General features: G+C 41.5%; 10 protein-coding genes across 13 annotated transcripts; 5 read left to right on the top strand and 5 right to left on the bottom strand.

Moving 5' to 3' along the window:
- Window positions 1-106: 106 nt before the first annotated feature.
- LOC6575446 (nucleoplasmin-like protein) lies at window positions 107-6,770 on the bottom strand. The gene is made up of 3 exons (XM_002001419.4): window positions 6,658-6,770; window positions 6,249-6,388; window positions 107-865 (listed from the first exon to the last, which is right to left on the bottom strand). Exons 1-3 carry the CDS (start codon window positions 6,677-6,679, stop codon window positions 566-568), a joined length of 462 nt encoding a protein of 153 aa, XP_002001455.1. The 5' UTR covers window positions 6,680-6,770; the 3' UTR covers window positions 107-565.
- Window positions 1,661-5,834, top strand: LOC6575447 (sodium-independent sulfate anion transporter). The gene is made up of 8 exons (XM_002001420.4): window positions 1,661-1,897; window positions 3,060-3,359; window positions 3,604-3,944; window positions 4,012-4,324; window positions 4,385-4,687; window positions 4,881-5,026; window positions 5,104-5,286; window positions 5,357-5,834. Exons 1-8 carry the CDS (start codon window positions 1,882-1,884, stop codon window positions 5,615-5,617), a joined length of 1,863 nt encoding a protein of 620 aa, XP_002001456.2. The 5' UTR covers window positions 1,661-1,881; the 3' UTR covers window positions 5,618-5,834.
- Window positions 6,771-7,027: 257 nt separating the features above from the next.
- Window positions 7,028-8,071, top strand: LOC6575445 (nucleoplasmin-like protein). The gene is made up of 4 exons (XM_002001418.4): window positions 7,028-7,154; window positions 7,301-7,446; window positions 7,566-7,733; window positions 7,791-8,071. The coding sequence occupies exons 1-4, from the start codon at window positions 7,133-7,135 to the stop codon at window positions 7,923-7,925; spliced, it is 471 nt and encodes a 156-aa protein (XP_002001454.1). The 5' UTR covers window positions 7,028-7,132; the 3' UTR covers window positions 7,926-8,071.
- Window positions 8,072-8,207: 136 nt separating this feature from the next.
- Window positions 8,208-11,861, bottom strand: LOC6575444 (ADAM 17-like protease). 3 transcript variants are annotated; one of them, XM_002001417.4, is made up of 10 exons: window positions 11,705-11,861; window positions 11,400-11,639; window positions 10,914-11,332; window positions 10,654-10,848; window positions 10,374-10,512; window positions 9,543-9,778; window positions 8,894-9,457; window positions 8,682-8,787; window positions 8,455-8,617; window positions 8,208-8,388 (listed from the first exon to the last, which is right to left on the bottom strand). In XM_002001417.4, the coding sequence occupies exons 1-10, from the start codon at window positions 11,781-11,783 to the stop codon at window positions 8,346-8,348; spliced, it is 2,184 nt and encodes a 727-aa protein (XP_002001453.1). In that variant the 5' UTR covers window positions 11,784-11,861; the 3' UTR covers window positions 8,208-8,345. The 3 variants fall into 3 exon arrangements, with proteins under 3 accessions (XP_002001453.1, XP_015023479.1, XP_032589777.1); XM_015167993.2 differs by lacking the exons at window positions 10,374-10,512; window positions 10,914-11,332; window positions 11,400-11,639; window positions 11,705-11,861 and having other exon boundaries at window positions 10,654-10,777; XM_032733886.2 differs by lacking the exons at window positions 8,208-8,388; window positions 8,455-8,617; window positions 8,682-8,787; window positions 8,894-9,457; window positions 10,374-10,512 and having other exon boundaries at window positions 9,654-9,778; window positions 11,705-11,858.
- LOC26528142 lies at window positions 11,784-12,452 on the bottom strand. The gene is made up of 3 exons (XM_015167992.3): window positions 12,140-12,452; window positions 11,928-12,083; window positions 11,784-11,873 (listed from the first exon to the last, which is right to left on the bottom strand). Exons 1-2 carry the CDS (start codon window positions 12,448-12,450, stop codon window positions 11,930-11,932), a joined length of 465 nt encoding a protein of 154 aa, XP_015023478.1. The 5' UTR covers window positions 12,451-12,452; the 3' UTR covers window positions 11,784-11,873; window positions 11,928-11,929.
- Window positions 12,453-12,538: 86 nt separating this feature from the next.
- LOC6575443 lies at window positions 12,539-14,893 on the bottom strand. The gene is made up of 3 exons (XM_002001416.4): window positions 14,802-14,893; window positions 14,562-14,712; window positions 12,539-14,460 (listed from the first exon to the last, which is right to left on the bottom strand). The coding sequence occupies exon 3, from the start codon at window positions 14,213-14,215 to the stop codon at window positions 12,854-12,856; it is 1,362 nt and encodes a 453-aa protein (XP_002001452.1). The 5' UTR covers window positions 14,216-14,460; window positions 14,562-14,712; window positions 14,802-14,893; the 3' UTR covers window positions 12,539-12,853.
- Window positions 14,894-15,059: 166 nt separating this feature from the next.
- On the top strand, window positions 15,060-15,810 carry LOC6575442 (coiled-coil domain-containing protein 12). Its single transcript, XM_002001415.4, has 2 exons — window positions 15,060-15,344; window positions 15,402-15,810. The coding sequence occupies exons 1-2, from the start codon at window positions 15,208-15,210 to the stop codon at window positions 15,751-15,753; spliced, it is 489 nt and encodes a 162-aa protein (XP_002001451.1). The 5' UTR covers window positions 15,060-15,207; the 3' UTR covers window positions 15,754-15,810.
- LOC6575441 (spindle assembly abnormal protein 6 homolog) lies at window positions 15,747-17,535 on the bottom strand. Its single transcript, XM_002001414.4, has 4 exons — window positions 17,294-17,535; window positions 16,378-17,223; window positions 15,991-16,324; window positions 15,747-15,932 (listed from the first exon to the last, which is right to left on the bottom strand). The coding sequence occupies exons 1-4, from the start codon at window positions 17,468-17,470 to the stop codon at window positions 15,862-15,864; spliced, it is 1,428 nt and encodes a 475-aa protein (XP_002001450.1). The 5' UTR covers window positions 17,471-17,535; the 3' UTR covers window positions 15,747-15,861.
- Window positions 17,536-17,557: 22 nt separating this feature from the next.
- LOC6575440 (RNA-binding protein cabeza) lies at window positions 17,558-19,184 on the top strand. The gene is made up of 5 exons (XM_002001413.4): window positions 17,558-17,662; window positions 17,736-18,045; window positions 18,098-18,602; window positions 18,662-18,892; window positions 18,956-19,184. Exons 1-5 carry the CDS (start codon window positions 17,657-17,659, stop codon window positions 18,993-18,995), a joined length of 1,092 nt encoding a protein of 363 aa, XP_002001449.2. The 5' UTR covers window positions 17,558-17,656; the 3' UTR covers window positions 18,996-19,184.
- A 270-nt stretch (window positions 19,185-19,454) lies between these two features.
- On the top strand, window positions 19,455-22,352 carry LOC6575439 (prostatic acid phosphatase). Of its 2 annotated transcripts, none has more exons than XM_002001412.4 (7): window positions 19,455-19,610; window positions 19,671-19,862; window positions 19,921-20,019; window positions 20,079-20,318; window positions 20,384-20,833; window positions 20,956-21,214; window positions 21,799-22,352. In XM_002001412.4, the coding sequence occupies exons 2-7, from the start codon at window positions 19,731-19,733 to the stop codon at window positions 21,906-21,908; spliced, it is 1,290 nt and encodes a 429-aa protein (XP_002001448.2). In that variant the 5' UTR covers window positions 19,455-19,610; window positions 19,671-19,730; the 3' UTR covers window positions 21,909-22,352. The 2 variants fall into 2 exon arrangements, with proteins under 2 accessions (XP_002001448.2, XP_032589778.1); XM_032733887.2 differs by having other exon boundaries at window positions 19,658-19,862.
- Window positions 22,353-22,598: the final 246 nt, after the last annotated feature.

Here is a 22,598-nt window from a genome sequence, read left to right as displayed (position 1 = left end):
TGGAACACCCATTTCAACCTTCGCTTTTCAATTTAGTATCAGAATTGTTGCAGCATGACAGCTGCGTTTAGTGAGCGCTAAACTATTTAATTAAAACATTCCTTAGTTTAGTTTTTTTATAAGTTTCGGTTTATTTCCTTTGTTGATGTATAAAAATCGAGGACAGCGTTTAAAGCGCATCTGGGACTGAAGTTATAATCGTTTTGTAAAGTACTTATATACAAATATATGTGCTTCAAGGCGCGCCCACTAGTCGCTGGAGTTCTCTGTTTGCTGTTTACACAACTTGGCTTATTGGATAGGTGTTAGTAGTCTGTATACATCATCAGTAGTTATAGTACTTTAGTGCGTGAATTGAATGTTGTTGCTGATTTTAAGAATCTCAGAGAAAGGAACTAAATAGTAGGTTGTAATATATATGTTGCAAGTTTTACATATCGTATCGTATGGTTTTATGTTATGTTATGTATTGTAAATGTATATTGTTTATAGGGCCTAAAACACTTTTAAAATCTACAGATTTAGCTTAGAGACATCTTTCTTCCACATCTTCATTGATTGCGATTTACTTCTTCTTCGGGTTCTTGGCGTTTTTGCCATCGGCATTGGGCTCGATTTTGGCGCGCTTCTTTGGATGCTCAATCTCATCGTCCTCGCCATCGTCCTCATCGTCTTCTTCCTCCATATCCACAACCTCAACATCGTCCTTGATGTTCTGGCCGTGTATATAGACGGGTCCACTGCCCTTAATTAGCTTAAACGTCACCTTCGATTCGTAGAACTCAACGTCGGGATTGACGGCGCGTGTCTCGCCAGCCTTCAACACGGCAATGGGAATCTGTACAGAATCCTTCATTGTGGTCACCTGTTGAGACAGAGGGAAAGACGGAAAAAATTAGTAATTTACAGATAAGAGAGTGCTGAGATAGTAGGGGAATTCCAGTTAACTTGAGTTAATTCTAGCCAAGTTTTGAGATATGCGGTTAATAGATAGGCTTCTGCTGCATTAGACAAGTCATTTAATATACTCTTTCAAAACATAGAGCAGAGCATATTAGTTTGCAGTAACATATGTCTATTGGTAAATTGTAGCTGTAGTGAAAAGGGGTAAGGGGTAAGTAGAGCTTATGTAAAAATGTCAAATACTCTACGTTAACTACTTTATAATCACAACAATGCGAGATGCGAGATTTGGGAAATGTCACTTAACAACTGTAACATCCCCTAAAGCTCTACGCCTACAATCCTTAAGATTGAATGGGTGCATGACAATCAAAAATAAACTAGAGCTTAGAAGTGGAAGCATTAAGCTACCGGTCACGTCTCTTACGTGCCTAATTAAAATATTTATTTAAGTTTTGATAATGGAGTAATTCATGTATATCACAAGGCTGCATAGTCTGCCTGCCAGGGTATTTGAACTTCGCTACCAGGATCGATAAGACTTCTGACCTGTCAATCAAAGTCACGTTCCACCTCCCCTCCCACTGACCATAAGCGTGAGAAATGTCAACGCCTGCTGTCATATACATTATGTATAGCCAGCGTTAACTGATTTCAATCGCTTGCAGCAATATTGAAAAAATGAGATAACCAGAACTTAAAAACAAAACAGAGAGATACAAATCGTAGGCATAGCCCAATACCCCTATATACGGGAGCAAAGATACCTTGTCGAGCATTCAACGCTCTGCATTGGCAGAGACAACATCGCAAAGCAATTCCTCCACAATCTTCCACTTGAGAACCCACAAATCGGAAAGCACGTGCTTTCTTCTTAACAACTTGTCAAGCAGTTTCTAATAAAAAAATCCACTCAGTGTGAAGTACCCTACGAGAGAAACGCGTAAAGTGCAAAATATAACGGTGCAAATTACAGATATGTGTGACTATGACGGTACGTTCCAATACTTGATAAATGAGCTATAATTGTTAGAGTGCAAAATAGAAATTCAATTCAATTTCTAAAAAACGGGAGAGAATACTAATTGATAATGCAAATATTACGAGAATGAAATACAAATATAATTATAGATGTACGTAAATGATAGTGTGGACGAAATCTCCATAATATCTTTATAAGAAGCTCTCTAAATATAACTAAGATGTGTGAAATCACTAGAGAAAGCCTTCAACAATGGTTAAGATATCACTTCATCTAAAAACAATTTACAAAATAAAAAAAAGACAATTAATATCTGCTTATGCCAAAGGTGGATCCATATATTATCCATAAGATTCTGATATTGATTTTTAATCTATTTTTCGATTCCATTATCGATTTTCAAGAAAACTTGAGTGAAGAAAGGACTTCAGATATAAAAGTAGAATCATAAAAGACAACAAAAATGGTTCAAGACCATACACAAAATTTTGGGTGGATTTATGAAAAATATTTTTGTGTATGCTTGAAGATTACTTGAATTACTTTGAATTAATAAATACATTCCTAATCAATTTTAACTCTTAAGCTCTACAGCAATAGTCAGGGAAATATGCATATTATCAAGCTACAGTGCTATATATCAGGCGAAGTCCCATTTAAATGAATGTTCTCTACCCGAAAGAAATATTTCAATTATAGTCGTATTAATTGTAATTGAAAGAGCACATAAGCATTTCACAGTAGACACATTAATGTCATTCAACATTAATCCCTTGTTCCGATTGTAACGTTAAAGAAAATATATTACTAGTTTCCTCAAGTATTGATAGCGCCCACAATATTATCTAAATCGATTAAAACCTTAAAAACATAAATAATCTGTCAATGGAAATTTACCAATATTTCATGGGAATTTATACTGATATACGGCAAATCTCAATCTAGCACAGAGGATTTTTAATTTGTGTCAGACAAGTAGACGGTAGAGCTAACATGTTGTGGCCCACTTCACTTCGATTAGAGTGAAATTCAATAAATATTATTAAAGCATTGTCAACTAGATAAGAAGGCGAGCGAGCGTGGCCAAATCATTTGCGGCTTTTAATCAAAATTCAAGTACTACTCCCTCAACGCCCTCTCCTCTCTCTCTCTTGTCACGTGTCCTATTATCCAGATGAGCTCTATCACGAGCACCTGCCCAACGTATGCGGAGCTATGCGCGAAAAGTCGAAAACCTGCTGCAGCATAAATACGGTCAAGCGCAAGCTACCTATTTTGACTTGGCTGCCCGAATATACCCTGAAATTCCTCATTGTCGATTTCGTAGCGGGTATGACCGTCGGCCTAACGGCTGTGACTCAGGCTATTGCCTATGGCGCCGTCGCCGGACTGCCCCCGGTCTATGGTCTATACTCGTCATTTATGGGCTGCTTTCTCTACATCATCTTCGGCACCTGCAAGGACGTTACAGTGGGTGAGTAAGACCATATAAGTGAACTAGGGTTAAACAAGTCGATATAAGAATCCAACTATGTCCGAATCAATGTGGGTGGGATTTAATAAGGTGAAGAGGATTTAACAAGCCTTTTACGAAAGCCTTTATATACAGAAGGTTAGAAATAATTGGAAAATCGATATTTATCGATGATGGCTTCATTTGGAGATTTCGGTTTAAAACTGTATTACCTTAATAATTAGTTATTTCAACAAATGAACAGGTCCCACAGCCATAATATCTATGATGGTCAATCCACATGTTGCCGGCAAGCCAGACTATGCAGTCCTAATATGCTTTCTAACGGGCTGCATTGTTTTGGTGCTGGGCTTTCTGAATCTCGGCGTGCTGGTGCGTTTCATTTCGGCGCCAGTGATAGCGGGCTTTACGTTGTCAGCCGCCTTGACTGTGGGCAGCGGTCAGATCAACAATCTCTTTGGCATACAAAGCCAATCAAATGAGTTTCTCAAGTCGTGGATTAACTTCTTTGGTCACATAGAAGAGACGCGACTGAATGATGCGCTGCTCGGCTGCTGCACACTCATTCTGCTGCTGTTCATGAGGGTAAGTTTGGGATTGCTTATGGATCATGGTCAATGATTATGCCAATAAATCGTATTTATGTCAACAGAAACTCAAGGATCTTAAGTCCTGCAGCTGTCAATCGGTGCTTAAATATCTATCGCTCTGTCGCAACGTGTTGGCCGTCATCATTGGCATTCTAATCTGCTATCTGATGAGTCGTGAGCGCGAGGACATGCCATTTCGGATCAGCCAGCAAATCACGCCGGGTTTACCACCTTTTCGTGCACCGCCATTCGAAACTGTAGACGAGGAGGGTCAGACTGTTGGCTTTGGTGAGATGATATCGAACTTGGGCAGCGCCGTGGGCACAATACCCTTACTCTGCATATTGGAGGTTGTTTCAATTGCCAAAGCATTCTGTGCGTAAGCCCAACAATATGTTATAATATATATTATTATTATATATTTTATATTTGCAGCTAAGGGCAAGATTGTGGATGCTTCGCAGGAAATGATTGCCTTGGGTTTTTGCAACCTCCTCAGCAGCTTCTTCTCATCGATACCCATAACGGGATCCTTTGCTCGTTCGGCAATCAACAATGCGAGCGGGGTCAGAACCCCACTGGGAGGTGCCTTTACGGGTATTCTGATACTCTTGTCTCTCGCCTTTTTGACCCAGGTCTTTGCCTACTTGCCCAAAGCCACGTTGGCAGCCATCATCATTTCAGCCATGTTGTTTATGGTGGAGTACGACACAATAGCTGAGATCTGGCGTGCAAAGAGTGAGTAGACAGAGATTGGGAGAGTATATATGCATATAGTTTACTCAGAGAAATACAGATTCAAAAAAACCTATGGACCCAGAATTCGCATTGCATAGCGTAGACGATACCTAACCAAGTCTAGAAATGTTTAGCAATATTTTAGACCATGTTTCTAACTATATCCTTAATTTCCATCCTTGTCTACTTATAGAACGCGACATGGTGCCTTTTGTGTTCACCGTGATTTGCTGTTTGTTCTGGTCCCTGGAGTACGGCATGCTGGTGGGCGTCCTTATCAATGCGCTCTTCATACTGGGCAAGAGTATGACGCCACAGTTTCAGCTTGAATCACAAAAAGTAAGATTAAATATGGCATAGCCACGTGATTTGCAATTTCACTTTCAATTCGTTACCAATTCCCCAATACCAAATAGCACAACGGCCTCGAACTGTGCGTGGCTGAGCTAAAGGGTAACGTGGACTACACGGCAGCGGAGTCATTGAACATAAAAACCGTGGCATTCGTGACGGAGCAGAAGACAATGATGGAGAAAACTGTCTCATTGGTGATCATCAAAGGTTCAGAAATTGGCTCAATCGATTCAACTGTTGCGCTGGCAAGTAGACTTGTAGACTTATAGCCATTATATCATATCATTAATATATAATTTGACTTTTGCTATTTAGAATCTGGTATCTTTACGGGACGATCTACAGCAGCTGCAGTGCGAGCTTATCTGCTGGAATTGGAATATGGCAGCGGCGGGCGTCGTTTGCCGACTGCAGAGGAAGGCTCGAAACATGTTCAGATACACCAAAAACTTTTCCGAGCTATTAGAAATGGTGGCCAATGGAAACAGCAAGAGTGAGAGCGACAACAAGAGCCACAGCAACAGCACCGGCAACAACTGTCCCACTGACAGCAGTCAAGTTGATCAAATTTCATGACGCTTAAGTCAATAATGAAATGTGTTTTGTATTGTACAGTTACATTTTGCGAATGGCAAGTAGTTGCACCGAAAATACCCTGTACGACGTGCTAGATACGAGCTATATGTGCTACAAGTACTTCATATCAGATAAGCTCAAAGTTTTCTTGGAAATGTCTTAAGACATTATTTATAAATAGTTTAAGGATATAAATATATTTGCCACAAAAAATCTATACTCTTGATCAATTATGCTTAAATATTCGTATTATTAATTTTATATGATAGTAATTTAAGTATTTCTTGATGTGAACATAGCTAACTCTATTCAGCTACATTTGATTAGAGGGTATCCGAAGCTTGATTGTAGGCAAAAGCAGACTTTTGGGCATTTATGACGTCACAGATATGCAAACAACGATATCAGACAAAGGGCGCGTATTGCAGATACAGACAAAATTACCCTTTGCCCACGGCAAAATGTTGCGCGTGCTTAAAGAATTCAAACCGGTCTGGTCCATGCATCAAACTCAATAAGAGATTCGCAGCACGCACACACACACACACAAACACACTCATGTTCAGACGGACACACATATACTTGCTCTCACACTCACTCAGACATATTTGATTTGCACTGCCGCACTTACCTCAACCACGTTGAATTCATTGTCCTTAGCCTCGGCGCCCAGCAGAATCTGCTTGATGACCAGCTTCTGGCCTCGCGCATAGTCCTCGTCGGCGACAACGTCCCAGGTGACGCTGTTGTTTTCCGCGCTAAGGGTAACACCTAATAAAATTAAACATATTATTGTGGATTTAGAAAAAATCAAATTACAACTACTTAAACGTTTAACCACACACAGACAATTTATTCCCGTGTACGAATGCTATATCCACACACACACATGCGCCAATGAACACACACACACACTCACGAAGATCCGCAACCTTGAATAAAAATGCCGGCAGCCGGCAACCCAGGCCAGCACGGTGCAAATACTCCAATTGCAGTCGCTCACATAATACGCAAGCCGCTCGCCGCTAATTTATATTTACCATAGAATGATTCCTCTGCCATTGCAATTATTTGATATAGTTTAAAACCCAAAATTCAAGCGCCGAGCACGTGTTGAGCAAAAACTTTTGCAAAATGGTAGCTACTAATTAGGGATGAAACTCACGATAGAGATGTGCTAGCCATTCTTGGCGTTACCAGATCTATTGGCATTAACAGCAAGATACAGTCGTAATTATTTGTTCGCTACTTTTTTATTCAATGAAATGGATATCTTATACCTTATATTAAATGCTTGAATTGAACAAATTATTTTGAATATAATTTTCAGTAAATAGTTCGCATAAACAAGGACTATCGGCGGCTGATTATATCGATATCATCGATGAATGCATGGCATCATTCCAGCCGCGTTTGACTCTTTAGCTATCGCCATTGCACGGGGCACGTGTGAAAAGTAGAGTTTTCGTAAACTTTTTAATTGAACTGTACAAGAACGTGTCTACGAGCTTACAAATGGAGTCCGAGTCTTTTTACGGTAATGAAACTGAAATAATTGCTAAGGTCTACCAACGGCTGAATGCTGAATGCAATAGTTGGCTTACACAGCACTACCGGCAGACTATATATATATATATAAGCATATGTATATGTGTGTATATTTAACGGCTATTATTCTTTTAGGTGTTACCCTCAGTGAAAAGGAGCCAATTGCACAATTCGATGTGCCGGAAATTCCAGAGGAGTATATCGTACACTCACACAAGCTGATCATCAAACAGATATCCCTGGGACCTGAGGCGAAGTCCGGCGAATTCAACGTCGTTCAGGTATGGAAAAACACTGACCAACACTTTGATAGAGCTCTGTCTGGTCAAAAGGGGGCAGAGCGGCTGTGAGAGGTAGTGCATGAATATCGTATAACACAAAACTACTCGCCCATTTGCAGGCGGAAACGAACGTGAACGACGACGGCGAGAAGAAGACAGTCAAAATTCCCATTGCTGTTCTGAAGGTTGGAGAAACTCGCAGCTTGCGACCAAATGTTGAATTCCCCAATGGATCCGTCACATTTAAGCTTGTCCAGGGCACGGGGCCGGTCTATGTGTGCGGCAAGGTAAACGCGTAACTTTTATTGTAATTTTTCAAAAAGTAAATTATATCACTTCTGAAGGCGGAAATGAACTTGGGTGAATATGACGATGGTCAAATGTACGAGGAGTATTCGGATGATGAAGATGACAGCGAGCTGGAGGCTGAGGACGATTGCTCTCCACAAACAAATGGAAAGAGCAATAAAAAGAAGTAATACACAATAACAAGAAATTAAGCTAATATACAAACTATATAAAAGAAAAAACAATCATAATTAATAACAGAATGCTGCAACACTCTGAAAGAAACATATTTTTGGTAAAGTATGAATAAACAAAAACAATCCAAAACACATCGAAATGAATTCATGTTTCATTAATTGTATGTATTATAGAGTCTATATACATTATAATATGCATTTTTTTCATAGCTAAATTCAAAGTTGTGATGATTTTTTATCGAGAAACCTTAGGACATGAAATATTTGCATATGGCGTTTTGTATTGGTCTATGTTATTGGGAATTTTATTCATATTCTTTAAATGTTATACTTAATTTATATAAATAATTGTGGCAGTTTTGAGAAGAATGCTCACGGAAGATAAAACAATTGTCCGCCACCATATATTTTATGTTAATTACAAGCGCGCGCTACTGAGATTTTCTGCCGCGGTACGCTGCAAATGCACAGAGAATCGTATAATTATATATAGTTTGCATATAGAATATATAGATCGGCTCACCGTATATGTATGATGCGACGCCTTTCGTCGCTGGGATGAATGAGATCTAATTTGTGGCTCCATTCGATTTGTTTCATTTCGTGACGCAGCTTCTTACGGTCAAAATATGAAATGGCGCAGCTGACGGGTATCCAGAAGACAGCCGTAACCATGACAACAGCCACTGCAAGGATGTAAATATACATATATATATGGCAATTTATTAGGCTATCGTAACATTTACTTACTGACTATGTTGTCTTTGAGGAAACGCAACGTTTTGGCTACATTTATCTCCTCAATAATGTCCCAAAACCGTTCAACTACATCTTGAATGGTTTTCTCGCAAACACCCTGAAAAAAGATTTTTAAGTAAGTTCATTGAAGAGCGGAAGACATAAGGAAAGTGAGGGCTATCTGTATGGCTATCAGCTCTAGTTGCAATCATTAATATGTGTACCTTATTGCAAAAGCCAGTTATGCAGGGCGTGCCATCGGGCAGTACGTCGGGTGGCTCAACTGGGAAGCATGTCTCGTTGATGCTCATGCGACAGCAGCGCTTGCATGCATCGACGATGATGTCGCACATGCAGCTCTGCAGGCCTTGCGTTTCGCAGTAGGGCACACACTTGCCATTGCGGCACTGGCCGCGCTCTTGGCAAATGGTGCCATCGGCCATGGCTGGAGATTTGGGGCATTCGGCATGGGAGCCGGTGCAGCGTGCCTCCTGCTCACAGGTGGCGTATTGAGCTTCGCGACATTTCATGCCCGCTGGCATAAATTGGCAATTTTGACAGCAGGGCGAGTTCTTGTCGCTGCACATGGCGCCCTGATTGCGACGCAGCTTGCAGTTCTTGTCGCAGCACGAGTCGTTATCCTCGGTGCCCAGCAATCCTGCGTCGCACTGCTCATCGCCTTCGACGCGTAAATTGCCACAGAAGGATTCCTCCGGCTCCGAGAAACAGCGTCCAGACTTCGCCTGCAGAACCTTGCGAATGGAGCGCAGCGAGCAGGGTGAAAATTTCTGTAAGCATAAGCCATTATAATATATATATATATATATATATATATATATACATATGTTTCATATATAAATTCTGTTCACTTACCTTGTTATTCACATCGTAGCCGCTCACAGAGTAGGTGTACATTAAAAAACTGCCACCCTGGGAGGCACTGGGCGAGCACTCGGGTATATCGGGATCATGCTCCGATCCCCAATTGTGTCCAAATTCATGAGCAGTTACCAGATCAGCCTCGCGGGTTATCACGCGCTGGCCGTAGTGATTGCGAGAGCTACTGAGACCCGAGTTCAGATAGAGTGTATAACCATTCTTGAAGTATTCTTGGAATAGTTGTTCAGAAAATAACATTAATTAGCATATATTCTAGAAAATCGGATAAGCTAAAGTAAATTATGCCAAATTATATCAAACGCAGAATACTCTAGTCGGGCTCACCCGACTATCAGCTACCCTGGACCCTGCGCAGAGCACATTTTTTATATACGATACATATCCAGAATCAAATACTTCTAATATATGCAGAGTGCAATCAAACTTGGCCTCTATCTGCATTATTTCCCTGAGCTATCGAAAAATAATATTTATAATGCGCTATGAATGCTATGTGTACATATGTAGATCATAGCGAATTTTACTGATAGGGATAGATGGAACTGCAATATATCTAAACCAAATGCTAAAAACCGAGTCTGGCCAAAGTAGATTTAAGACAACTGTGGACAGCATTAATATGAAGTCAGCTCTATATAACTATCGATATCGATATCCAAAATATGCTCTGCAAGGATTCCTGAATTCAAAAGAAAGAGAATAAAAACACAACAAGAAAAGAACGAAATAAAGGGGACTAAGCGAAATGATAATGATAAAAAACATTATATTGCGTATATATATGTATCGGATAGGGTTTGCAACCTGGTGTGCAGATACCACCCACAGAATTGCGGCGTGGTGAACCGACGTATGCCAAGCCTAAAATGCCGCCTTCGAATTTGAGATCGGTAAAGAGATGAGCTAAACAAAAGTCTTTATGGCTGTATTCCCGTGAGAAGACCTACATAAAGCGCCATCGAAATGTTAGGTAAGCAAGAGATGAGAGGTGAGAGAGTGTTAGCAGTAGAACAATATATACAAGTTTTAGCTATACAAACGAATTACAGATTAATCGAGGGGACGGATTGCAGTTCAAACTTACTTCTAGCAAGTTGCGTACATCCCATTTCTCACGTATCATATTGTAGTGAGCTTCGCCGCCACGCAAGCGCGTTGGCTCCGAGTGCACGACGATCTTCTTGATCACAAACCCCATTCCCTTGAAACCCTCCTGGTCGGAGCGATCCTGCCATACAGTATCATTGTAAATTTTGTGCACCCGATCGATAAGGCTTATCTGAAAGCAACAAGCAAGGCAATTAATTGATAGTCGAAAGCAGGGGATGGGCAAATGCCACTCACTAGGTAATTGATAGTTGTCTTCGTATTGCCTCCGCCCATCTCTTGAAAGAAACGATAGTCCGCCACCAGCAACAATGGACACCTCGTCTTGGTGGGCGTGTACTCGTATTGATCGGATTGGCGTTTTTCGCGCGCGTGCACCTCATTGTCCTTGGCCTCTAGCTCGATGCCCTCTTTGATATAGCCACAGGTTTTGGGAACCTGGTCACCCGGTTCAGCATGATTGAGTTTAACATCGGAAGATTTGTAGGCGACCATCGTATGCTTTTTGGCTGTGGGCAAGTGGCGCCAGGAAGGCTCTATGTGGTACGTTTCTTGGGGCAGTTCTATGGACATGGTCAGGGTACCATCCTCAATGTGCGCGCGCACCGATGACTCCAACTCGCCAAACACGCGACCCGTATAAAAGCTGTCATGATCTGGAATCGACATCACATTATTTAAACAATTCTCAGATATTCGAAAGCTGCATAATTGCTTGCTTACCCAGGTGTACAACAGTCTCGTTGCCATCGGCATCCACGGCATAGGCACGAAAGTTGCTGTGCAGCACTTCGCGATGTGGATGTAAAATCACGCGAAAGTTTTTCCCAAGTGTTTTAAACTCTAGCTCTTTGATAGTATTATATGGATTGCTGCTCTTTTTAGCCCCCCTCTTGATAATCCGATGAACAATGTCATCTTTGTGGAAAACTTCGTAGTGGCGCAGAGTCCGTTTCAGGGCAACTGTGGTCGGAACAATTCGTTATTTGAATGAAAAAGAATACAGTTATCTTCAATGCGATACTTACCACTGTTTTCGACCAAAAGGCATGCGAATATTACACAAAATATGATTGAAGCACAACAATTAATGCATTTTGTAAACATTTTTCGTCTCAATTGATCGAGCAGTGTTGCCAAACACTCATAGTTTTAATGTGTCAGGGTTGCACATCTGCCGATGACTCCAGTCTGTATCTGTTCGATAACTATTTATAATGACCAATGGCGCGATAGCTGATTGGCGCTTACCTTCAATTTTTTGAATTTGACAACTTGGAATGTTTCGATTTGACTGATTTGGAGCCGCCGGCCGCACGCGGATCGACTGAAACGGGTATGGGCGCCAATTTATAGTCCACACCATAAAATTGACCATTAAGAGATTTTCGTCTTGGTTTGGGCTGACTAATTAATGTATATAAATTGGGAGTCTCTTCAAGTAAGGAAATGAAAATAAATACTTGTTAATATTTGCACTAAACAATGTCACATTGACAAAGTGCTCGGGAACGTTGTCCAGAAATTGTCTGTAACGGCACCGCATATACTTATTTTTGCGTACAGAAAGAACCGGCTTCAAATGATCCAAGTGGCATTTAAACATGGGCAACACAACCCAGTCCTTGTCGGGAACATTGAGAAAATCGCGGGGGCTAAGAGTTTTCTCAACATCTTTTTCTTTGTCCTTCGGCTTAAATTCCTCTGCAATTTTCTCTATATCAAATCGGGCTGGGAAATTTGTAAACGGTTCGCAGATTGGATTCATAGTCATTTTGACCAAAATTTATACAAAAATAATTTTCGTCGCTAAATGGGTTTCGTTGCCTACTTAGTGTGAATATAGTTGAACAATGTATGTGTATATTCGGATTCTACTAAATGTTATATTTGGCTTATTTAATCAAATTTTTGTAATGTGAATTTATGTCAAATTTACAGGTTAAAACATAGATTTACAATAATAATTACTGGGGTTGGACACTTAATTTAAATTGTTGCTAAAAACCTTGATAATATTTCCACATGCTATTTAACTGAATTTCTGCAACTCAGCCATATTCACATCAAATATGGCCGCCACATTTTCCATATTCCGCAACTTCGCCTCAAGTATGGCCGCCGGTATCGCTCAGCTCCAACTAGAGCCATATTCTTCTCAAATATGGCTGACACTTTTATTTTTGCAACTCTGCCATATTCGCCTCAAATATGGCTGTATTTATTTTGTGCTTGAGTGCGATCAAGACTTCCCTGTTGGTAATGGCACGCATCTCATTGGCCACGTATTCGCCGTACGTGGCGAATTCGTCCCGTTGCAGTGAACTAGCCCCAGCCAACTGCGGCTGAGGTATTGGGGAACTGGCTGGCTTTGGTGGTGACAGCGAAGTGGCATTCACTATGGTATTGACACGTGGCAGGCGCAGTGTGCCACCAGTTAGCCCGGAGCTGGAGGTTGCGGTCAACACATTGCCACCATTGCCATTCCCGTTACCGTTGACGTTCGGCGAAGCCGTCTGCAGCGTGGATGCGGATAGAATTGTGGTGCTGTGCGTGCCATTCGGATCGAAGTAGAGTCGCTTGGGCGGCGGCGGATGCAGCTGATGCTGCGTCTGCGGCTCCTCGAAATACCCATTCTCCTGGTTGGACGTGTCGCGCCGCTGTATTTTTATGATACGTGTTGGCATCACATGCACCGAGGAGCTAGGACCTCCGCCACCAGCGTTGGGCGTCGAGGATGTCGACTGGTAGTGGAGCTCGCCACTTTCGTTGGCCTGAAAGCTGACCGATTCCACTGCATTTGCAGAGTGATGCAACTCCATTAAGGATTGCTGTTGATGGTGGTGTGGATGTGGATGTGGATGCGGATGTGTATGGGGTAGGGAATGGGTGTGGGCATGGGTGTGCTGTTGCTGCTGGTGTGTATGTGTCTCGACCGCCTCGCTTTCATCTTCGTTAATGTGCACGTACGTGCCACTCAGCTCTTTGTTTAGCTTGGGTTTGGTATCCACATCCTCCTCCACACCGGGCTCCTCGTCCTCAGTATCCTCTATATCTTTGGTCGTCTCCTCGATCAGCTTCTCCAGCTCCTGTGCTCGGCTGCTCGCGTGCGATTTGCGCGGTGTTACTATATACTCGTCGTTCATATTGTTGCCTTCTGTAGTGCCAGCAGCGTTCACGTCGCCCAATATATATTTTTGTACTGTTGCGTCGTCCTTGTCTTTGGAGCGGCCTTTGGTGGAGCGACACGCAAACGGAGAGCTAAGAAAGACGAGATTCTTAAAGCCAAACCACTTTGAATTGTACGGCTCCTTGCGTTTCATGCGATTAATCTCGCGATGATATTGTGTGCGGAGTGTATGGAACTTTTTCTCCAACTCTGGTATGGGTATGTTACCGCCGAGAACTTCGCTAACTTCGTTTAGTAGACGCTGTTTGACATCCTTCTTGCGATACTCGTCGCATGTCATGTCCCACAGTCCGCGTCGCTGTCGGTACTCGCTGATCAGCAGCAATGTCTTCTCTCTGGTCCACTCCATTTTTAGATACAGCTATAGCTGACTGAAGAGCCGGGCCACCGGCGGCGGGCAGTGGGCAACGGGCAGCGCGCAACGAGCAGCGGGTGAGGCGACGACTGTATAAACGATGTCACAGTCACAGAACAATGAGTTCTACGAGGCGCTCTATGTGTATATGTATCTCTCTCTGTGTGCGCCTGTGTTTGTGTGTGTGTGTGGATGCCGCTGCAGTTAGTTGTAGACGCGGCGACAGTGGCTGCAGCTCCCTTTAATCGAAAACAAATTTGAAATTAGCACACGCCTCGATGTGTCGCTTGTTAAGTACATAAAAATAGTTTTTAATAGCCACTAAAGCGTTTTCCTTTACCTGCAGCAACGGGCGCTCGCTAGCAGCAGCAACAGCAGCAAATTTTGTATTACTCCAAAGACCAATTGCAACAGCAGCTGCTACATTATTATATATCGCTGTTTGTATATTTGATTGATGAATAGCTAGCTCATTGGCAATAGTAAAAGATCTGCAGAGTGATAAAAGCAAATAGAAACTGTGATTGTTTTTATTTATTTTTCAGGTAAAAAATTTGCGTTGTTTTTATTCGCCCCTCACACTTATGCCTGGAAAACGGGAACTGCCAACTTGCAATGTTTGTGTATCTAATTGAGTATTCGCAAGCATATCGATAATGTATATCGGCTGGAAATTTAACTAATTTTCTTTTTTACTATTATTATTCTGTAAAAATTCACTTAGATTTTGTTTGTAAATCTGAAAAATCTGACTATCGAATATTTTTAGGATTATATTATTATGCTCACTGATGAAAATGGAAGGAAATCATATTATTTATTTTTAATTTTCGATATTAAAATAGTTTTACAGATGTATCAAAGAAATGCAAAGTTTGTGTCCTCCATGTATTTCACTATCGATAGTCAATAAAAATCGTTTATCGAAGTAAAAGAAGAGACATTGAAGAAGAGACCCCATATTTTGGTTTATATCTATTTGAGCAATGGCTAATGATGATGAAAACAATTTGGGCAAGCTGGCAGAGGAATCTCTGAAACGTAAGGAGCGATTAAAAAAGCTGCGTGAACAAGCGCTATCCAAGACTACGGACACTAAAGGCGACGGTGAAAAACTGCCAAAGTAAGATTGGTACGACTCTGTTTGTTTACATGTTAGTAAAATGTTTTGGTGTTGCAGGCCAGTGTTTCGCAGCTATAAGCCGCATAATGAAACCACAGAGGGAGAAGTACTGCCACAAGAGCCCACCGGTGATATTGAAACTGCCATCCAGTCACAGCTTAATATGCTGCAACAGCCAATGGTTATCGATGAAATTGACATCACGAACCTGGCTCCACGCAAGCCGGACTGGGATCTAAAGCGGGACGTGAGCAAAAAGCTGGAACGACTAGAACGGCGAACACAGAAAGCCATTGCCGAACTTATACGCGAGAGACTGAAAATGAACCAGTTTGAGGACATCAGCCAGGCCGTAAATGTAGCCACGGCGCAAGTGCAAGCGGAAAAAAATGCGGATGAAGATTATTGAGCCCACAATCGATCGACATAAATATTGTTTAATTAAAGCACGGTTTAAAATAATTAACTAACAATCATCATATTTATACAATACTTAATTAACTAAATATTAGTTGGCCTATTTCCGATTAGCTCTGCGACTGGAGTTTTCTTTACCACCGGCTAAGCGTGCCTTGAGCGTGAGTATTTCTGCAAGAGATATGATATATGCTTAAAACAGTATATATTTGTATTTAGATCAACTTACGGGTCGTGTACTTTTCCTCAAGGCCCTTCGCAAAATGTCGCATGGATTCCAGCTGCTGTGGAATTTCATCGCGCAGCTGCTGTATGGTTAAGCGCGCCTGCTGCAACTCGTCTTCCTGCATGCTCAACAGCTTTTCCTTCTCTTTTATTGCCTTCTCCTGCTGAAGCGCCACCTCGGTGCGCCATGTGATTGTCTTCTTCTGGGTGAGCAGCTCTTGCGATTGCTTGAGGATGATTTGATTCGCTTTGGCTATTTCATCAGAAGCCATTTCCAGCGCTTGACGTTTTGTATGCAGAATCTTCTTCTCCGCCTCCAGCTCTGCAGCAATGTTGGCCTGCATATGAAACATAATGAGTATAGAAATAAATTAGAATATATGTTACTCACTTTCTCTTTATTTCCCTTTTGTATATTCTCCTGTAGCTCGAGAGTGTGCTGCTTTAAGTCTTCTATTTTGTACTCCAACTTGCGCTCTTGCTTCTTAGCTGTTGTTAATTCGGTTTGGAGTTTTTCCTGCTGCTCCTTTAATGTGCTAATCCGCGATTTGCAGCAGGAGAGCTCTTCGTTTAAGCTCTGAGTGCGCTTCTCGGCTTGCTCCTGCATGGTCTTTAGTTCTGCCTTCTCTAACGTGATTCGTTCCAATTGCGCCTGCAGTCCAGCAATCGAACGTCGGTTGCGGTCCAACTCATTGCTCCGTTGCTCGTTCTGCTTTTCCAGTGTGAGTTGCATTTCTCTCAGTTCCGCGGAATGCTTTTCAGTAAGCTGGCGTGTATTCTCGGCCAGTGTTTCACGCAATTTGGCATTATCGGAATTTAATTGATCTATGTGCGCATTTTGAGCATTTAATTCCATTTGAAGCTGTTGCGCGCTCTGCTCCACCAAAAATAGCTTCTTGTGCGTTGCATCTAGCGCTGCATTAATATAAAAGAGCACCGTGTTTAGTGGGGCAGAACGGCAGGGCAAACACAAATGAACCAAATTCTTGAAGGATCGTATTTCCACGAACTGGAGAAGGTAGTCGTGACTCTGTTGATCGGCGATAGTTTCCCTGGAGGATAGGCACAGCTCAAGTTTGCCGGCCTGACAGTCTTTCAGCATACGCACGACATTTTCCATAAAGCCAGCGAATGTAACATTTAGCGACTGATCCTGTTTCAACTCTTGAAAGGATGCGCTGTCCACAGTGGTGATATACATGCGCCGTTGGTCGCATTTCTCGGCCAAACGCAATTGCTGCAAGTGCATGTACATTAATATTCTGCATATTTATAATTAAAGCTTGTTTTCTGTAAGAGTGGCTTACGATTAGCTCCTTGAAGTCGACTTTTTCGGCGTACAGTAAACAAGCTTTTTTGGCGCGCATTAAGTCCCTGTCGGCGGTGAAAGTAACCAGCATTTCCACGGTGGGCATTATATGCACCACATTCTTTTTGTTGTCCATATTATCAAAATATGTTTCTTCATTACTGGGCGCCCACATTCTTGAAAACAAAATATTAGTAAACAAACAAAACTGTACTCGATTAATTGATATCGATATTCGACATCAACTGACTTAGTTTTCATCGCATCACCATTAATCGCTTTAATCGGCCATACGATATAACAAATAAAAGTGTAAGTAGAGTGAACGCGAAAAAAACCACGAAGATAAGTAGCATCCTATATGTCTGTAAGTACCATCAATACAGTGTCAGTAACAGGTTGACCAATACAATGTGGGTTTATCTGTCAACTCTCTACAGACCGCGAAAGTCTTTGTGGGCAGCTTGCCGTCTGGTTGCAAGCCCGAGGAGCTGCGACGTTTGTTCACAAATTATGGCGTGGTGGTCGAGTGTGATATTATGAATCGTTGCGGATTCGTGCACTTAGAGACCATTGAAATGGCCGAGGCAGCTATCGCGGCTCTTAATGGCGTTGAATTCAAGGGACAGGCCATAGTCGTCGAGCCGGGCAGACACAAAGACCGACGTGGTGGTGGTGGAGGTGCAAGCGGTGCCGGGGGTGGTGGTAGCGGAGCAGGCGGCGGTGCCGGCAATCGCAGACCGATGCCAGGTAAAGAGACTCCTATACATTTAAGTACTCTGATTGATTGATTTATTTCCAGGACGCGGGGGTAATACCTTCAATCGTGGGAGCCACACGAGTGGCAATAGTTTTCGATCTGCCGGAGGTAATCGGTCATCTAGCACAAATGGCAGCCAATTCGGACCAGTGCGAAACGAGGGAAACTTTAGGCAGCAGCGCAGTACGCCTTACAGCAAGGGCTTGCCACAGCATAACCAAAACTTTGATGGCCCAATGCAGCCATTCAAAAACAAATTCAGTCAAGGCATGACTTCCAATGATTACTATGGCAATAGTTCGATGGGAGCTGGAGCTGGTGGAAGCCAGAGGAGTGGCGGATCAAGTCATAATATTGGGCAAGATCGTCGAGGCTTTGCACTGCCCGCTGTCGATCATCATCATCATCAACAGCAGCAGCCACATCATCATCAAGTCCCCTTTGCTGCAAAGCAAGGTCGCTTTGGCAACAGTCCAATGGTGCCCAGTGGAAGTGCAGATACTGGCGGCATGTATCAGCGCAATCGCAACAATTCTGTCATGAACAGGTGAGTGTCATGTTGCCTGAAGACTGCTGTAGGTAAACTAAATTCTGTCATTATTGCAGTGGCAGCCAACAAGGCGGCGGTCGCGGTGGGTTCAATGGGAGTCGGGGCGGCTTTAGCGGTCGTGGTAGTGGCTTTAGTGGCCGCCGTGGTGGTGCCAACAGTACCAGCATGTCTCAAAATTTTAACAAACACGGACCAGCTAACAACAATCACAATAGTCACAATCGTAATGCAGCAAATGCATATCATTCAGATTTTCCGCCCTTAGGTGTGCCAGGAAATCGAAATCGGTAAGCAAAGACTTGTCCCAAATATCGATAAATATGCTACGATAACGTTAATTTCTCACACAGTTTCAACGGCCCAAATATGAGCGGCAACAGAAGATTCTGAAGTTAAGTCATCCTCCTGTATGTAATTTTTAAACATGGACCTTATATAATCTAAGTGCTAACATAATAGCCGAATTTTGTTTTCCAATAACTGCGCCCGTGCAACATCTTAAGTTAAGACATAATGTGTGAAAAGAGTTTTTATTTTTAATTTAATAACAAGAACGCGTTACCCATAAGACCAAACCAACCAATCAGTATACTTGTTAATTGTAATCATTAAGTGTGCAAAACAATATTTTATTATTTTAGCAATGTGCAAATAGTGTGACATGTTCTTCCCAAATGGCCGACGACTTACGATATTATCAATACAACAAATATCAAACTATTAAAAACAGTTTTCAATAAACATATAAACACAACTTGATTATCATTCAAAACTTAAAATTTGATGAAACAGTTTGCTGTCATTTGAAATTATATGCTACCGGAAAAATACTAGATTATACGCTTTGTATTATTTTGGTCACACTGTCGCATATCATCGATAGCACTGTTTAAATTAATCGTTCGTATCATCGGGAATCGAGCAACAATGGCATTTGCTTAAAAACATTCGCATTCGCATTTGCATTTAGTTGAATGTCTGATAAGCAACACTTTTGTATTTGAAGTAAGTTGTTCGACTGATAAAAGTATGGTTTACCTAACTATTTATAGCTTTCTTACACAGCGCTTCTGCACAGCCAAAGGCACCTACGCACACCCATACGTACACAAGCAAACAGTGTTGATGATGTTAACGAACGATTCGTGTTATTGTCTGAGGGCTTTTGTCTTTTTGTTACTTTCCATATGTTGTTTGGAGGTCGGCAGTGCTGATGTGCAAACCAGCTTACCTGGCGAGCTAAAGTTTGCACATGTGGTAAGTCGACAAAAATGACTTGTGCCATATGTTTTAATTGAAATGTGACCCAATGCAGATTTACAGACATGGCGACCGAATGCCTGTTGATCCGTATCCTACAGATCCTTGGAATGATAGGAAATACTGGCCTACGGGCTGGGGGCAGTTGACTAATGTGAGTAGTTAATCGCGCTGTGATTCACATACTGAAAGCTGTTTTGTTTTTCCTGATAGCGTGGCAAGTTGCAGCATTATCAGCTAGGCAAATGGCTGAGGAGTAGGTACAGCTCATTGTTGGACACGAAGTTCGACAATGAACAGATTTTTGTGCAGTCCACTGATGTGGATCGAACACTAATGAGTGCGGAGTCCAATTTGGCTGGCCTTTACGAGCCCGTTGGCGATGATGTGTGGAATGCGCAAATCAAATGGCAGCCGATTCCGGTGCATACAATACCCGAGAAAGAGGATGCGGTATGGCTGAGACCCTATTACTATAATTACCAATGTCTTCAATATATTCAATTATGCCCATACAGATGTTAGCTGCCAAGGCGCCCTGTCCCGCTTTTGACTACTATTTGGAAACGTTTAAAAACTCCGATCAGTTCCAGTCTCTGTTGGCGCGCTACAAGAAACTCTTTTACTACTTGTCAAGTAATAGCGGCCGAGTTGTCAAATCATTTATAGATGCCCAATATCTTAACAACACGTTATTCATCGAGACACTGTACAACAAAACCTTGCCAGTGTGGGCGCAAAAGGTTTATGGCAGCCCCGAACTGACTTATGCCTCCAATTTTGCCTTCTCGATCAATACGCATACGCGACAGCTGGCGCGCCTGAAGGCCGGACCTCTGCTTAAGGATGTACTTAGTCGTTTGGAGACCAAGCATAAGAGGCAGTTGAAACCGGATCGGAATGTGTTTATTTATAGTGCACACGACACGACAGTTGCCAACTTGTTGAATACCCTCAAACTATTTCAGGTAAGAGCATATATAACGATATTAATATATGATATACAGTTTCCTGCAGGGTTAACCAATTTCTCTCATTATAATTTTCTCTGTCACACTTGTTTTTACTAATGCTCTCCGTTTCATAACAGCTGCACAGTCCGCCTTACACAGCGTGCATACTATTTGAATTGCGCGTGGATGATAAAGATGCTCCCTTCGTATCGGTATTCTATAAGAACACAACGGCGGAGCCGCTGCCTATGGATATACCCGGATGTGGTGTATCCTGTCCGTTGTCGAAAATGTTTCAGTTATACGATGATGTTTTGCCCGAGAATTGGGCGGATGAATGCAAGCGGTCGACACTGACAATGACGTACGAGGAGGCTAATCTGGGCGCAGCAACAGGCAAGTTATCCGAAGAGAGATACTCTGCATTCCCTAACCCATATAACCAACTTCATTTACTTAAGTAATACTAATAGTAATCCATAACAATAAATGACCCTAATCTGTTATGCTATCACTTGTTATATATGTTACTCCTACTTCATTAATTTTCCCTTTTCTTATTTTAATGGAACTGGAATCATATTTTTTATTGAGTTTTCAGGTATTTGGTTTTGTCGCTATGCTCATGTTACATTTCTATAATTCTCTTTTTCCTATTTTGTTATTTGGTATACAGTCTTCTGTTTAAGTTTTAATTCTCATTTTTCATTTAATTTTCCTGTATTTTCACTCGCTCGGCAAATTTCTGACATTTCTGTTATGTACCATATTTCATTTTCATTATTTATTTTAGTTCCCAGTATTTGCTTATTTTCCCAGTATTGTTACAACAGCTTTTGTACTATCTCAGTAACAGGTACTGTATTTCCCGCTATTTTTCGAAAAATGCTGAAGTATTTACAATCTATTTTAGTTTCCGGTGATTGGTTTAAATGAAAGATTTAAGATATAATAATAACTATATTTATACATTTATACAGGCATTCTCATAGGAATTATTGCCATCCTGCTCCTCGTTAGCTACGGACTGATGATATACTATCGCCGCAGAGACTACAAGGTGCACAATTCCTACGCCCAAATGGCGTAGATGAGACCTACGAAAAAGTCATTGATAAAGTACAGTAAGGCTCTGAGATAAGCATGAAAACAAGTTGAGCACTTTTGATTTAAACTCACTAATGAATATACAAAGCTCTCGTATATTTTAACCGTAGGTAAACGATATTTACGGAAATTGTAAATGCAATTTGTTGAATCATTTAGTATATAAGCTCATATGATCTTGTTTCTTTTGTTAAACGATGAAAAAAAAAGACTGTGAATAGTTACCCTGAAGTTTCTTACACATTTACATGTGAACTTATTATATATGCATATATATATATATCAAATATTATATATATATATGTATGTGAACGTATTTGCATTTACGAGTATAGGCATTTTTTGAAATCTTGTTGTACCAAACATATTTTGCGGACTGTAATAAAACGGGCTCAAAAATAAAGCAAAATGTTAAATTAAAAATTAATTAAATTAAATTAAAATTAATTAAAAATCATAGGGCAGAGATGATAAAGCAAACTAGAATAATAAACGTAAAGCAAAACTGAAAATGGGAATGTGCGCTTGGCAAATCCTGTTACTAAATTGACATGTCGTTGCTTGTGTCCGTGCCTCGTCTCTAACTTGTGCTTTGATAGTCTACACCCAAATAATCATGCAAAAATACGATTTAATACGAGCATATTGCTTTATGCATACACATATACACACA

Source organism: Drosophila mojavensis, unplaced genomic scaffold (genome assembly GCF_018153725.1).
Source record: "Drosophila mojavensis isolate 15081-1352.22 unplaced genomic scaffold, ASM1815372v1 contig_231, whole genome shotgun sequence".
Classification (NCBI taxonomy): Eukaryota; Metazoa; Arthropoda; class Insecta; order Diptera; family Drosophilidae; genus Drosophila; species Drosophila mojavensis.
Note: the sequence above shows the minus strand (reverse complement) of the source record. Positions and strands in the feature narration are given on the sequence as shown.